The following is a 13,502-nucleotide window of genomic DNA, read 5'->3' on the forward strand; positions in this document are numbered from 1 at the left end:
GTTGGGGAAGTATACAGGAACTTTAGGAGGTGGAGCCTTGCTGGAGGAAGTATATCACAGGTGGGGAGGGTTAGTGAGAATTTATGGCTTCAAACCACCTCTCCTCTCTCTCTCTCTCTCTCTCTCTCTCTCTCTCTCTCTCTCTGTTTGTCTCTCTGTCTCTGTCTCTGTCTCTCCCCCTCCCTCCCTTCCTCTCCCTCTCCCCCTCCCCTCCTGGCATCATAGCACAGTTTTCCCCACCATGCTGTCCTTCTAGAACTGTAAGCTGAAATAAACTTTCTTCTCTAAGTTACTTTTTGTGAATTGTCACAGAAAGAGAAAAATAACCGATAGAGCCACTATCAGTCACCAGAATGTTTTCTTCCCCAAAAGGAAGCTGTGTACCCTCTAGCTAATCCCCCACATTGCCAACCTTCTAGCCTCTATTCTCCTTTATGCTTATGTGACTTTGGCTATGCCGGCTGTTGGTTAACAGAGACAGAAAGTCTGACTAACATGCTTACATTACTTCCCTGGGTTGAGACATGCTGAAATGACAGTAGAGACGGAAGGAAAGCTAGGAAAACCCAAGCCACCTCTGCAGTCCTTGAGTACTACCAAGCAAGCCAGGGGCAGTGAATACTGGCAGAACATGACCATATTCAAGGACGGGAATAACAGTCGAGTTGGTTCTTGCACAGGACCATTATTCTTGGAAGAAGGAAGCACATGTTCTCATAGATGAGCTGGGACATAATTTCCATCTTGCTGATTCCACATGGGAGCTAATATTGTAATTCATATTTTACAACAGTGTCAAAAAATTATACAGCCCAATACAAGCAGCCATTATTCTGAGACTGCCTTCCTATTTGTACTGCTGATTCCCTAGCACAGTTGTATACATGAGAAAGCCAACAATGTTTGCCACATCCCAGGGACCATGTCTTTCCCGTATACCCATGGAACCCTTTCTGCATACCCTTCAACCAAGATGCAACCCTTCTGCATGCCTGACCTGGCTTGTCACCACTCAACAAGCTGAGTCACTCATGGACTGGAGAACAATGCCAGGCAGAGGACAGAGCAGGGTACTGAGAAGCCAGTGGGCAGGGCAAAGTGCAGAGAGGCTGGTGGCACCTAGAATGAATCAATGAAAAGATAAACACATTTGCAGCTAAACTCACAGTTTTCATGAACTTCCTGTAAGCACCTGTTAGAACTTCCTGTAAGCATCTGGGCCCCTGTTCAGGGCCCCACCCAGTCCCTTGCTCTTGGCTTCAGGCTGCTTAAGCACAGAGCAGCTTTTTGCCTTCCATACAAAGCAGCAAGCTGTTTGTTATATGCTTTGAAAAACTATCCTGTCCATTTTCCTTCAGCTCTATTTGCTTCTTAGACACATTGTCATTTCCAAATTGTGGGTTTTGCGGAAGCTATTCAATTTTTGTGTTGTCTTCTTGAGACAGAGATGTGAATTGGACTTGAGATTATTTCACTGTTTCAGAATCCTATTAACAAAAAGGGTAATCCAACAGGCAACTTCCGCTTTGTAGCTTCACTTGGGCAAACTAGAGATGGTACTCAACTGTCCATCATCCTGCTGTCTGTCTGCTCATCACCAAAAAGCCTGGGTGTGCAAGGGAGTCAACTGTGAGCACTGAGTCAGAGAAGACATCGTCTATGCAGTAACTGTCACTTTCCCTGGCTTCCCATTTGCACCCAAAATGCATTTAATGAGCTTTTGTCCATCATTTATTTATGGCAGATTCCTAAAGTATCTCTATTCAAGGCTGATCTGGTGTCAGGACTAAGTACAATGCTCTGGAGAGCAAACGTGAACGCCCTTCCTCATGAGGCTCTCAAATAGACTCCAACCTACACCCAAAACCTCCGTTATTTTTTCTGTCTATACAAATAATTAAGAATTAGTCAGAAAGCAAAGAAACTCAGGCAGCCAATAAGATTCCTATTGTCTGTGTGAATCAACGCCTTGCATACTTACCTTTTCTTGAGTGTGAACAGTAGCTATGGACAGAGCAGCCTCCAACTCCAAAGGCTGAGCTCTCTTACATTAGAAAATGGATCCACTGGCGATGTTGAGACTACTAATTGGTTGTCATTGAATCAATCAAAATGGAGACTATGTCAGGTGGGCATGACTTAACAGGTAAAGTGTAAATAAGTCAAGAGAGATTCAATACAGAAAGATTGCCCAGATGGCCTGCAAAGGGAAAACAGGGGACTAAAGACATCTCTCTCTATGATGACCTAGGTCGGGTTCCCATTATCCACATGGTGACTGACTCCCAACTGCCTTTAACTCTAGTTCTAGGGAATATGATGGTCTCTTCTGGCCTCTGAGAGCTCCTACATGCATGTGGTGGTGCACATATTCTAACTCAGATACATACACATAAGTAAATATAAACATAAATAAACAAATAATTCTCGAAGGACAAACTAGTCTTCTCTCTGGTTAGAGCCATAGGACAAGGCCCTAGAGATAGCATCTGGTAGTTGATCTTCGGCTGTTACCCACAAGGAAATGGAACCTCTGGTTCTGGCAACAAGAAACTAAACTTCTTTAATTACCAATAACCTTAGATGTGGTCCCTAAGCATCTGATACGAGGCTGACACCTATTCAGAATAGTGAGGGCTTCTCTGTGCAGAGGACCCATCTAACTCACACTAGGATTGGTTGTCTGCACAACTGTCAGATATGATCTGCTACACAGCAATCCAAAACAAGTACAGACGATGCTTGCCAGGGTGTGTTCCTGTCTCTGAAGAGCCAGTCCAAGCAGAAGATGTCTTCTGTGAGGCACTCTGCTGATGTAATTCTGGCCCTAAGAAAGAAAGCTGGATGCTTCAGTCATCAGTGTAGGGTGACCACAGGAAAATAACCCACTTTCCCTAAATTGGAACACCCTGACTGGTCACCCTGTGCGCTGCTATTTAGGGAATGTATACGCTTGGCAAGTGATTATATATTCCATTAACTGTAAACGTGAATCCATTACCCCTTGCACCTTTCTTCCCCTCTCCCCTTTTCCCTCCTTCTGAGGCTCTCATGATACATGTACTAGACTCTTAACATTGTCAGACCCATCGCTTAGACTCTGCTCTCTGTCTCCTGTATGTAGTCTCTCACTCATCTCTCCCTTGCTCCCTCTAATTTTTCTCTCTCACCCTGCCTTCTGTGGTATTAAGACTATAGCAGATCACACCCAGTAAAGTTTCTAGTTCATTTCCTTTTGTTCCTTCCATGATCATTCTGCATAGCTTTTTTCATAGATCATCTCTTTATCTCTCCAACATGATGATGGCTCTCTTTAAATCTAAGGACTTTAAGGTGAAAACAATACACTTACAAGATTGATGACAGCCTTTGTAAGAGTCCATGTTTGCTAGTTCCATCATTTCAATGATCACCTCTATTAACCAGCATTTATCTTGCTCATGAGTCAGACTTTTGGATTTTTTGAATGTCTAATAATCTCTGACTGGGTGCTAGGTATTGTAAATGTTGCATTATCCATTGCTAATTTTTTGTAGTATTGTAAAGAACATTGAACTTTGTTTTGCTAGCCAATTAAACTACTTAAATAACAACTTGGTTCTTTCAGGCTGTTTTTATATTGTAATGAAATGAGCCTGAGGCTTGAGTATGAAGACTACTTTAGACACATTTCAAAGGGATGACCTTTAGGGGTTCTACTAAGTTTCTCCCAAACTCAACAAGGTCTCTGTCTTCCAGATGGTTGAAGACCCAAGTGGACAATGGCACTTTGAGAGTGTTGGGAACCATTCCTCTCAGAGCTCCATCAGGAGCTGCTCTTTCCTGGCCAGTCACTCTACATTCCAGCAAAGTACAAGTGGGTTTTGAGTCAGACACAAGGAGACCTGAAGTCTATTTCTATGTTGTCTCCCTCTTGTCAGGAACTGTGACCTTAAATTCTAGCTATAATTTCAGTCTCCTTAACTGAGAGAGACTGCTGGGCTCTTTTTAGGTTCCCCTGACCTGAATAACTATTTAGAAGTTAAGTCTTTTTGCCAGAAACATCTTCTTCTTCCCAAGTTTTAGCTCATGCTTCACTCTTCCTACTGAACCTTAAAATTTTCCCAGACTTACAAGAGGCACATGGCCAAATGTCTCCATCTCTGAACAGCCTTTTTGGGTTCCCTGCACTCATACTTTTGTGTACATGTTGATCGGCTCCCCCACCAGAGGATAAGCAAGCATAGGAGCCAGACTGTATGACTGTGTTCCCAGGTGTTCCTGGTTCACAGGGGGTTCTGGTTAAATATTTTATTTTATTGTTTTATCTGACAACCATAAAAGAAAGTCATATATAAATTTATTCATGCTAAAGATGCTGACACAATTTCAAGCTTTGTGTTGTAAGAATTCTGTACTTTTGTGATTATTTTGTTTCATATAAATAGACTTTATAAAGTATGTCTTCCCCACTAGTATTTTCCTTTCTTAATGAGGTTCAGCTATTTTTATTTTATGTGTCTGAATGTTCACCTACATGTATAACATGTAAAGGTGTGAATCGGATGTGTGCAGTGCTCAAGAAGGCCAGGCCAGGGCGGGCGTCAGACCCCCAGACTTGCACTTACTGATAGTTGTGAACTGCCACGAGAGTGCTGGAAACTGAACCCACATCTTTTGTAAGAGCAGCAAAAGCTCTTAACTACTGAGCCATCTCTCCAACCTCCCTCATTAGCATTTGCAAAAGACATCTTTATCATGTAGAGAATAAAGCCTCATAAGCCAAAATCAATAATATTAAGTACCTGGAATCTTACAATGTTCCACATGGAATTTAAGCTGTATACCATATTGAACTTGTCCAGCTTTCCCACAATTGTAATTATAGTCTTGTGATCCACTGTTCAGCTACCAGAAGATATGTTTATATGAGTTATTAGTATTGGTTATTTAATTTTATTATCTTTATTTATGTATTTATTGTATGGGTGGGGAGTGTACATGCCACAAAACACATGTGAAGGTCAGAGAACAATTTGCAGGAGTCAGTTCTCTTCTTCCATCATGTGCGCCCCAGGGATCAAACACAAGTAGTCAGGTTGCCAGCAATGGCCTTTATCTACTGAGCCATCTTACCAACCCTGGTGTTTATATTTTAATGTAGAAGATAGATAGATAGATAGATAGATAGATAGATAGATAGATAGATAGAGAGAAAGTTATTAAGATCATCCTACACAGCACCTTAAGTAAGGATTAGCAATTTCAATGCACAAATAAAACCTAGCCTGCCACAAAACTACCACATTCACTATTAGAAATAATTTGTTGATCTCTATGCTAAACCTATGAGAGCTATCTAGAATTCTAGATGGACTGCTTTAGTAGGATCAGCATATGATAGAATTTGGCTTCCTTTTCATATATCATAAACATTATAGCTTTTGACTACTATTACCTACTTGGAAAACAAACTTCTAAAAATCTATATTAAGGCCATCCACAGACTGGCCTGGGGAATCCATCCCATATGCAGCCACCAAACCCAATCACTATTGCTGATGCCAAGAAGTGCTTGCTGACAGGAGCCTGATATGGATGTGTCCTGAGAGGCTCTGCCAGAGCCTTACTGATAGAGATTAAGATGCTTCCAGCTAGCTATCAGATTGAGCATGGGGACTCCAATGGAGGAATTAGAGAAAGGACTGAAGGAGCTAAAGGGGTTTGCAACTCCATAGGAAGACCAACAATAGCAACCAATCTGACCACCCGCCCCAGCTCCCAGGGACTAAACCACCAACCAAAGAGTACACATGGGGGGAGGGGGAACCCATGGCTCCAACTGCATATACAGCAGGAGATGGCATTGTCTGGCAACAATAGGATGAGAAGCCCTTGGTCCTGTGAAGGCTCTTTTCCCCAGTGTAGGGGAATGCCAGAGTGTTGAGGTGGGAGTAGGTGGGTGGGTGGGAGATCATCCTCAAAGAAGCAGGGGGAAAGAGTATGGGAGAGAGGGGAATCAGGAAAGGAGATAACATTTGAAATGTAAATATAAAAAAAAGAAAAACTATCTAATATTTTCTGTTGTTTGGTAGCTATTTTACAGCAAGCCAGCCTGAGTGTGGCTTCTACAGGAAGCCACACTTCATTTCCTGTGCTTTCTACAGGAGTAGAAACTGGGACAGCAAAGTTAGAAGGATGGAAGTTCCAGGCAAACAGGAGGCAAAGAATCAGGTCTGGAGCAGGAAGGTAGGGGGAGACCCTGACCTGTCCTTTAACATCAGAGCTTAATGGCTTTCCCTATCTATGAGGACTTTTGGGTCACCTCTCCAGCAGTTGGTGTCAGGACGGGAACCTTGCCTCTTTCTTTTCTCCTCCTGAGCACCACATGAGAAACACAGACCTCAGAGTAGGGCATCATGAGGTCATAGTGTTCCTATCTGCACTAGCTGTGTCCCTGTGACACTTGCATCAACTCTCTGAGTCGCTCAGAATTTTCTCTTTGGAAAAAAGTGGGGCTCATGTGTCTCACACAGCTGTGGCGAGGATGAATGAGGCTTTTCAGGGATCAGCGACACCAGACTCCATTGTTCTATCTCTGCCTCCACTGAGCTACACAGAGAGAGAGAGAAAAAGAGAGAGAGAGAGAGAGAGAGAGAGAGAGAGAGAGAAGGGAGAGAGGGATGGAGGGAGGGAGAGAGAGAGGAGGGAGGGAGAGAGAGAGAGAAGGGAGAGAGGGATGGAGGGAGGGAGAGAGAGAGAGAGGAGGGAGGGAGGGAGGGAGGGAGGGAGAGAGAGAGGAGGGAGGGAGAGAGAGAGAAGGGAGAGAGGGATGGAGGGAGGGAGAGAGAGAGAGGAGGGAGGGAGGGAGGGAGAAGGGAGAGAGGGATGGAGGGAGGGAGAGAGAGAGAGAGAGAGAGAGAGAGAGAGAGAGAGAGAGATCCTGGCCTGGCCCCCCCATACACACAGTCTTTGCACACCAGTCCTTCCAGTGGAGTGAGTGGTTTATACTGGTGAATTTGTTTCCATTGGGGTTCTATGGAGACAAGATGGCTTCATGTTTAAAACATGGACTTCCCAGGACTAGAGGTGCAGCTCAGCAGTTCTAGGTTTAATTCCCCCACTACACGTGGACAAATTCAACAGCCCATAGATTTCGGAACTAGCCATGGACAGTGACAGAAGGAAAGATCTGGAGTGAAGAGAAAACAGAATGATCACCTTGAGTCCCAGTACCATCCACTTGCCTTTCCTTAGCCTGCTGGACCTGGACTGCTCAGGCCTACATTACAGCAGGGTCTCCAAATGCTATTCCAGCCAAACACTGCTCTAAGGCCAGGTCTTGAGGAAGAAAACCAGGATTCAGAAGAGTTTGACTTGGCTCAAAGTCAAAGCTGGCTTGTCAGCTGGGCTAGATTTGGGGTGATAGTGCCATGTGCTTTTTTGATAACCACAAGAAGAAAGCATTTATTTCTCCACCTTTTGGTCTTTTGTGACCTCTTCATTCCATGGATCAAGTCATTATGAAACCTGAGCACTTAATGTTTGAGTGCTTTTATTTCTAGGACCTCAAGACAGAACCCAGTCACTTGAAAGCCTTCACCACAGTCCATAGTAGAGGCACTAGGGAGAGTTTAACAGGTGAAGTGTTTGCCTTGAAAGCATGAGGACCTGAGTTGGAAGCTGGGCATTATAATGTGTGATTATAATTCTCATAATGGGGAGTTAGGAACAAATGGATCCCCAAGGCTCACTGGTCTAGCCTACTTGGTAAGTCCCAGCCTAGTAAGATGTGTCCAAAACCAAAATAGATGGCTAAAGAGAAATGACGACTCACCTGTGGCCTTCACAAGCATATGTACACATATAGGCATTCCCATGTGACATGAACATGCATGCATGTATACATACATACATACATACATACATACATACATACATACACACAGAGACAGAAGACAGAGACAGACAAAGATGGGTGGGTTGGGGGTCGTGTGGACAGAGCAGACTTTCTTAGCCCTTGTGCATCACCAGAACCAAATGGGCAGGTATTTACTTCTGTCCACTATAAAGCAATTAGGAAAAGCTGTAAAACTATCTTTTTTTATTGTACATCTAGCAACACAGGCCTGTGATCCCTGATAGAGGGAAAGTGAAAGAGAAGAACTTCACAATTTTCCCTACATGAGGTAGCTTTCAGATTGTGCCACTAGGAATGGAGACTTAGGAGAGCCAGAGTTCTCACTTAGCACAGGAGACATAGGCAGGACTCAGGTGGCAATGACTCAAGTCATTGACAGAATTCATGAAGAGTAGGGACTGTAAGAAAAAAGATCGTCAGCTGGTCGCAGGGGACCCCCCCAAGGTTTCTGACCTACATCTGCTTGAGAGAAAACTGAAAGCAAGAAAAAAGAAATTCCAGAAAGGGGCAGGTCAGGTCTTTTTCAGACCTCAACTAGGTGGAAAGAATTCATATTCTCACCAGTAGGCAGGTCTTATCACATCAGGGAAGTCCAACTCCTCAGAAAGGCTGTTTCTTAACAGTGGGGTTAAGTATGCCCTAGAATAGGACTTATTCCCCTTAATACTATGGGCATTTTAGGCCGGTGTGTTCTCCATTTGAAGGGAGGGAGGTGTGCTGTATATTGTAAGAAATTAACATCATTTGTGCTTGAGAAAGAACTCAGTAAAGTGCATGCCTTGAGAACCAAAGTTTGATCCCCAGAACCTATATACAAAAGTTGGAGTTGTGGTATGCTCTTAAAATCTCAGAGTTCAAGATACTGAGACAGGTAAGTAAGTTTCTGGGGCTTTCCAGCAAAGCCCAGGCAATGGTTTACAGGAGAAAGAGAGAGAGAGAGAGAGAGAGAGAGAGAGAGAGAGAGAGAGAGAGAGATCCTGCCTCAAAAAAACCAAGGTAAACCAAAGTTGACTTCTGGATCCCATACACATTGACACGTGTGTATGTAAGCATGCACATACAACTTCATACGTATACAGAGATGCTGGCATCATCTATGAACTTCACTCATTAGAATCAGTGGCATCCTCCTCCAAGCTGCCATCACCAAAGTTGTCAAACATTACCAAAGAGCAAAGCCATGGCATTTGAGTACCACTGCTCTGCACCAGAGCCTCCTTCCGACCTCTCACAGATCTCATCACTAAACCCCAGCAGGAAGAAGCTGTCAGTAAGCACCGTAATCTACCATCCAACACTCCTTACTGGAATAGAACAAAATTAAACATTCAACAACGCAAAAGTCACAATAGCCAAATTCCAATCGAAAAACTGATGTGTAACGAAAGGAAATACAATTCAAATCCAGGAGGCAAATCAATCAGGAGAGAGAGAGAGAGAGAGAGAGAGAGAGAGAGAGAGAGAGAGAGAGAGAGAGAGAGAGAGAGAGGTGAAAAATAACAGAGAGGGAATGAACACCACCCACAGCAGCCTGGAACCCACTGTGACTGTTTGCCTCATGTACTTGGGAAGATAGAACACTGTGAACCAGAGAGAAATGGGAGGTGTAAGAAGCCACCTAGAAATTGTTTGTTTGTTATTTGGTGTTGGTGCTTTGATAGTGACCCAGGCCTACTGAGTCACAGTGGTCTTAACTGGGTCACATGTATTGAGGGACTTTCAGACTTCACTATGATCCTTCTGGGTATCCAGAGCCAAGCATTTCTGGCAAAAGTCTATAATAATAATAATAATAATAATAATAATAATAATAATAGTAAAAGTAATAAAGATAATTAGAAAATGGAGATGCAGATGGCAAAAGAAATCCCTTGCTCATTTTCTACCCAATCACGGTCAAAGCCCAGGTTAACAGGAAGACCTTGAGCTGACGATGTAGGGAGAGAAGGTACTGGGTTGAGTCCAATGGCAGCCTGGATGTTATTTGGTCTCTCGAGTATGTTAGGCTTGAGAAATAGAGCACCAAGGTTTGTTTTCCCCTACTCCCTTCTACCTAAACAGTACTGACAAACCCCGGTGTGAATCTCTGTAATAGCTCAATGACTTTGGACTATTTTAAATTCTGAGATGTTTACTACTGAACTTTGATAATGGAAAAGAATCAGCCTGAGATAAACACAGGAGCCCTGAAAGATATCTGTCTCTGATAATGGTGCCAGGCACGAGCAGCTATCTCTTCGGAAAGTAAACACGTGAAATCTGATGAAAAGATCACACACAGAATAAATGCAAGTCTGGGCAGCAGACAGATGCGATGTGTCTGCCAGACCAGAAACGATGCCTGACTTGTGGGCCTCCTGTGTACACCTCTGCCACCTCCAGCCGTGTCTCCCAGCTCTGGACTTAAGCACAGCTTAAAATTCAGAAGGTCAGGAGACCAGTATCCCATTTGTTGTTTTCAAACTTGACCTGCCCTTGAGCCCCGGAAGTGGGCCCAGTACGGACCATGTCTCCTATAGATTCAGTTAATGCTAACCACCTGGTTGGATGATTAGCTGGGGCGTGGCCTGGGGTTTCTTTAACGCACGTGGCTAGGCTGTTGGCTGTCAGTGGTAGCAAACGATTCAGTCACAGACACAGATAGTTGTGGCAATCATATACGACGTTTTTTGCACAATCTCCTGCTGAACACCGTTTCACATTACTTTCGGTGTGACTACGATAATGAAGGAGTGCGGAAGTCTTATTTATCAAAAACTGGAATGCGAGACAGGGTATTCACTAGGAAAAGTTTAAAACAGAGCCTTGAGCACTACTGTAAAATGCATGATGAGATTTTTCCCTCTCTCTGGGGGTCTGGAAAATAGCTGCAATGAAAATTCTGCAATGATAAAGTTCTGTCCCCATTACTTGTGAGTAATAACATCTCTGGTTTCTTTCAATTATTTTATAATTGTACACCTTTTGCTCTGTCTGATTGGGCAATGAATTAATGAATAAGGACTACTACTGAATTTAATTAACACCAATTTTTCCCATGGCCTTTACATACATCTGTTGCTAACCTGGAAATTTCTTCTCCCAGAGCTGGAACTGGAAGAAACCAGCCTTGAACCCTGCAAAACCTGTTCCTCCCAGTCAGGCTGGCTTTCCTACTGCCAAGTGTGGGTAACTAAAGGTCTCAAGTACTTGCCAGAACTTAGGGGAGGGCTTACCTAATAACAACATCAACATTCAAACCTTTTCGTAAAGCATTAGCAATGTGCATGGTACAATCATCCATAGAGATGGGTAAGTGAGCTCTCTGGGAGTCAATTACAGTGTCATCCATAATTTATTCCAGGTACAGTGAAGAGCTGGTCAGATTTCACGTGTGTCTACTTTCTGAAAAGATAACTGCTACCCAGAGTAGAATGCACATATTTTTCAGGATGATGTGTTTACCTCTAGTTGACATTTTCAAACTAAAAAATCCTTCCAATTTTCCAAAAAAAAAAAAGTAGTTGTATGGGCTTGAAAACTAAACTCATATTTAAAACAATAAAAGACCGTTCTGGAATCTTGCTATTTCAACTTGATCAAGACAGTCATGAACTCTCCTGTTAAACACACAGGCAGACAAACAGGCATTTCTTCCTAGGGACAGCTAAGTTCAAACTCACAGAGCTAAGAGCGCTGGGATCACCGAGCACCCTGCAGTTCCCGGGCACGCATACCAGCGACCCAACTCTGAAATCATTGAGCCGATTTTTGTTGTCAATTCTATGTCATTACTTTCACCTGGTATGTTATTCCCTCCAACACCCTGCAAAAGCTGAAATAAACTAAAAGATTTTTTTAAGTGTTTTATGAGATACAAACAAATTAAATTTCTTAGACCACAGTAGGTACATGGCCAGGGGTTTGGCCACACAGAGTCCATCAGTATGTGGTCTATCTCCGAGCTCAGGGCGCACCTGCCCTCCCAACCTTGTCGTGCCCCAGCTGTACCTCATATCCGCTCACTGGCTGCTCAGTCACCTTCAGGCCGGGACACATGTGGATGAAACAAACTTTGGCTCTTCTCTGGGAAGGAAGCCAGTTCCTCTTCACCAAGTCCGTGACCATCACATGGTTTTTCAGGCTGGTACTAAATGCAGTTATCTGAAAGGTGGGACGCACAGCGTCCACTTCCCCCGGAGGGTTTGCAGGCATTCCGGAGCCCCGTGCGATGCTGGGAAACCTTGTGCCTTCAGCAAGCCAGCCTGGCAGACACAATTTTCTTTGTTTGATGCAGGAATTGAGTGCAGCAGGAGGAGTTTGGGACCAGCCCCAGTGCAGGTCTGTGTGTCTTCCAACTTCATACAGTTGCTCCAAAATCTTAGCTATAGGGGCTCACGCTATGGTTGTGGAAACCCCTTGGGTGACCTTTAAATGTCATGAGAAAACTTCCCTTCCAGCAGCAGCCTGGCCAACTCCAGCCTCCCGCCTGGGCTCTCAGGTCTTGTTGTCTTCTCTGATTTCAAAGAGACACGTTTCATTCTCACTTGTTTTCTACTTGCCTTTAAGTTCCAGACTCTGTATTCGCCTGGTTACCAAAAGGTTAGATGTGTGTTTCCATCTCCAGACCCTCGAATCCAAATAAATTATTTACAGAGCTCTGTACAAAGGAGCCAGGAGGGATAATTGCTGCTTTTTAGAATGTCTGCCTTTGCTTGCCAGGGGCCTGAAAGGAACAAATACAGACTGCCTCCCGGCACAAAGAGTGGCCTCAGCCCTGCAAGAGATAAGAGCGCATTCAGGGAAAAAGAAACTCACAGAAGTGACAGCTTCAGGTGAGCATGGGGACAAGACGTGCTGTGCCTGAGAGGACAGTGGCTCAGGTAAAGGTTCCCATCCAGAGTCAACCATGGAAGTCCTCTCACACCCTGAATCTCAGTTTCCCCAAGAAAAACACTGAGATAGAAAAGCCCTTACTACCAGCCCTCCCCAGGTTATGAGGATCAGGAGAGCTGCACAATGTCACAGGAAAGAGCTGCACATGCCAAAGTTGTGGCATGGTCCCTGTTAAGAGACATTTGCACATCTTCTGCTCAGATGATTTTGCACAGCTCTCGCTCCACAGCAGGACCTAATAGTGCCCTGCTTATGAAGGTTTACTTTATGCAAAAAGTTATTAGTTTCTGAATGTCAGGTTGCTTAGAGTACAGACCCAAGGAGTATTCCTTGCTATTTTCATTTCCTGTGTTGGGGCTGCTTTCTGCACATCTGTGCAAGACTGATGACAAGACACAGAACTCTTCTTGCAGGGGACATTTGCCTGGATGACGATGTGAAAACTTTAACTCACTTGTATCACAAGTCAGGGAAGGCCTTGGTGACTTTCGCAGAAGCAGAAATTAATGTCAGCTAAACCCCTGCCAGTCCCTGCTGTGCACAGGGGCCCTGTAAGTCATAGTTATTGGTTAGAACCTGGTTGATGGTATTTTTAGACTCCTGTTACTGGCAGCAAGAGTTGAATGTTGAAACTGAGAATTGGAGCCTGGGAGGAAGTGACTTGAGGTCATTCTGAATAATATTCACACCTAAGTGTGAAAACAGTGCATGCAGGCTAAATACCAGC

General features: G+C 44.0%; 1 protein-coding gene across 14 annotated transcripts in view; it reads right to left on the minus strand.

Moving 5' to 3' along the window:
- The window catches only part of C1h10orf90 (similar to human chromosome 10 open reading frame 90), a 232,411-nt gene extending 219,425 nt beyond the window's left edge, over window positions 1–12,986 (minus strand). For 2 of the 14 annotated variants that reach the window (XM_087548650.1, XM_087550001.1), the window contains exon 1: window positions 11,891–12,582. Coding sequence is in view for 4 of the 14 variants with exons in the window: in XM_087659887.1 (XP_087516013.1) it covers window positions 11,891–12,094 (204 nt within the window). In the remaining 10 variants the exon portion in view is untranslated. Of the gene's footprint in view, window positions 1–11,890 lie in introns of all 14 variants that reach the window. The other 12 variants (XM_087655359.1, XM_087551767.1, XM_087659887.1 and 9 more) reach the window with 12 other exon arrangements.
- Window positions 12,987–13,502: the final 516 nt, after the last annotated feature.

This window comes from Rattus norvegicus, chromosome 1 (genome assembly GCF_021556685.1).
Source record: "Rattus norvegicus strain SHRSP/BbbUtx chromosome 1, alternate assembly SHRSP_T2T, whole genome shotgun sequence".
Taxonomy (NCBI): Eukaryota; Metazoa; Chordata; class Mammalia; order Rodentia; family Muridae; genus Rattus; species Rattus norvegicus.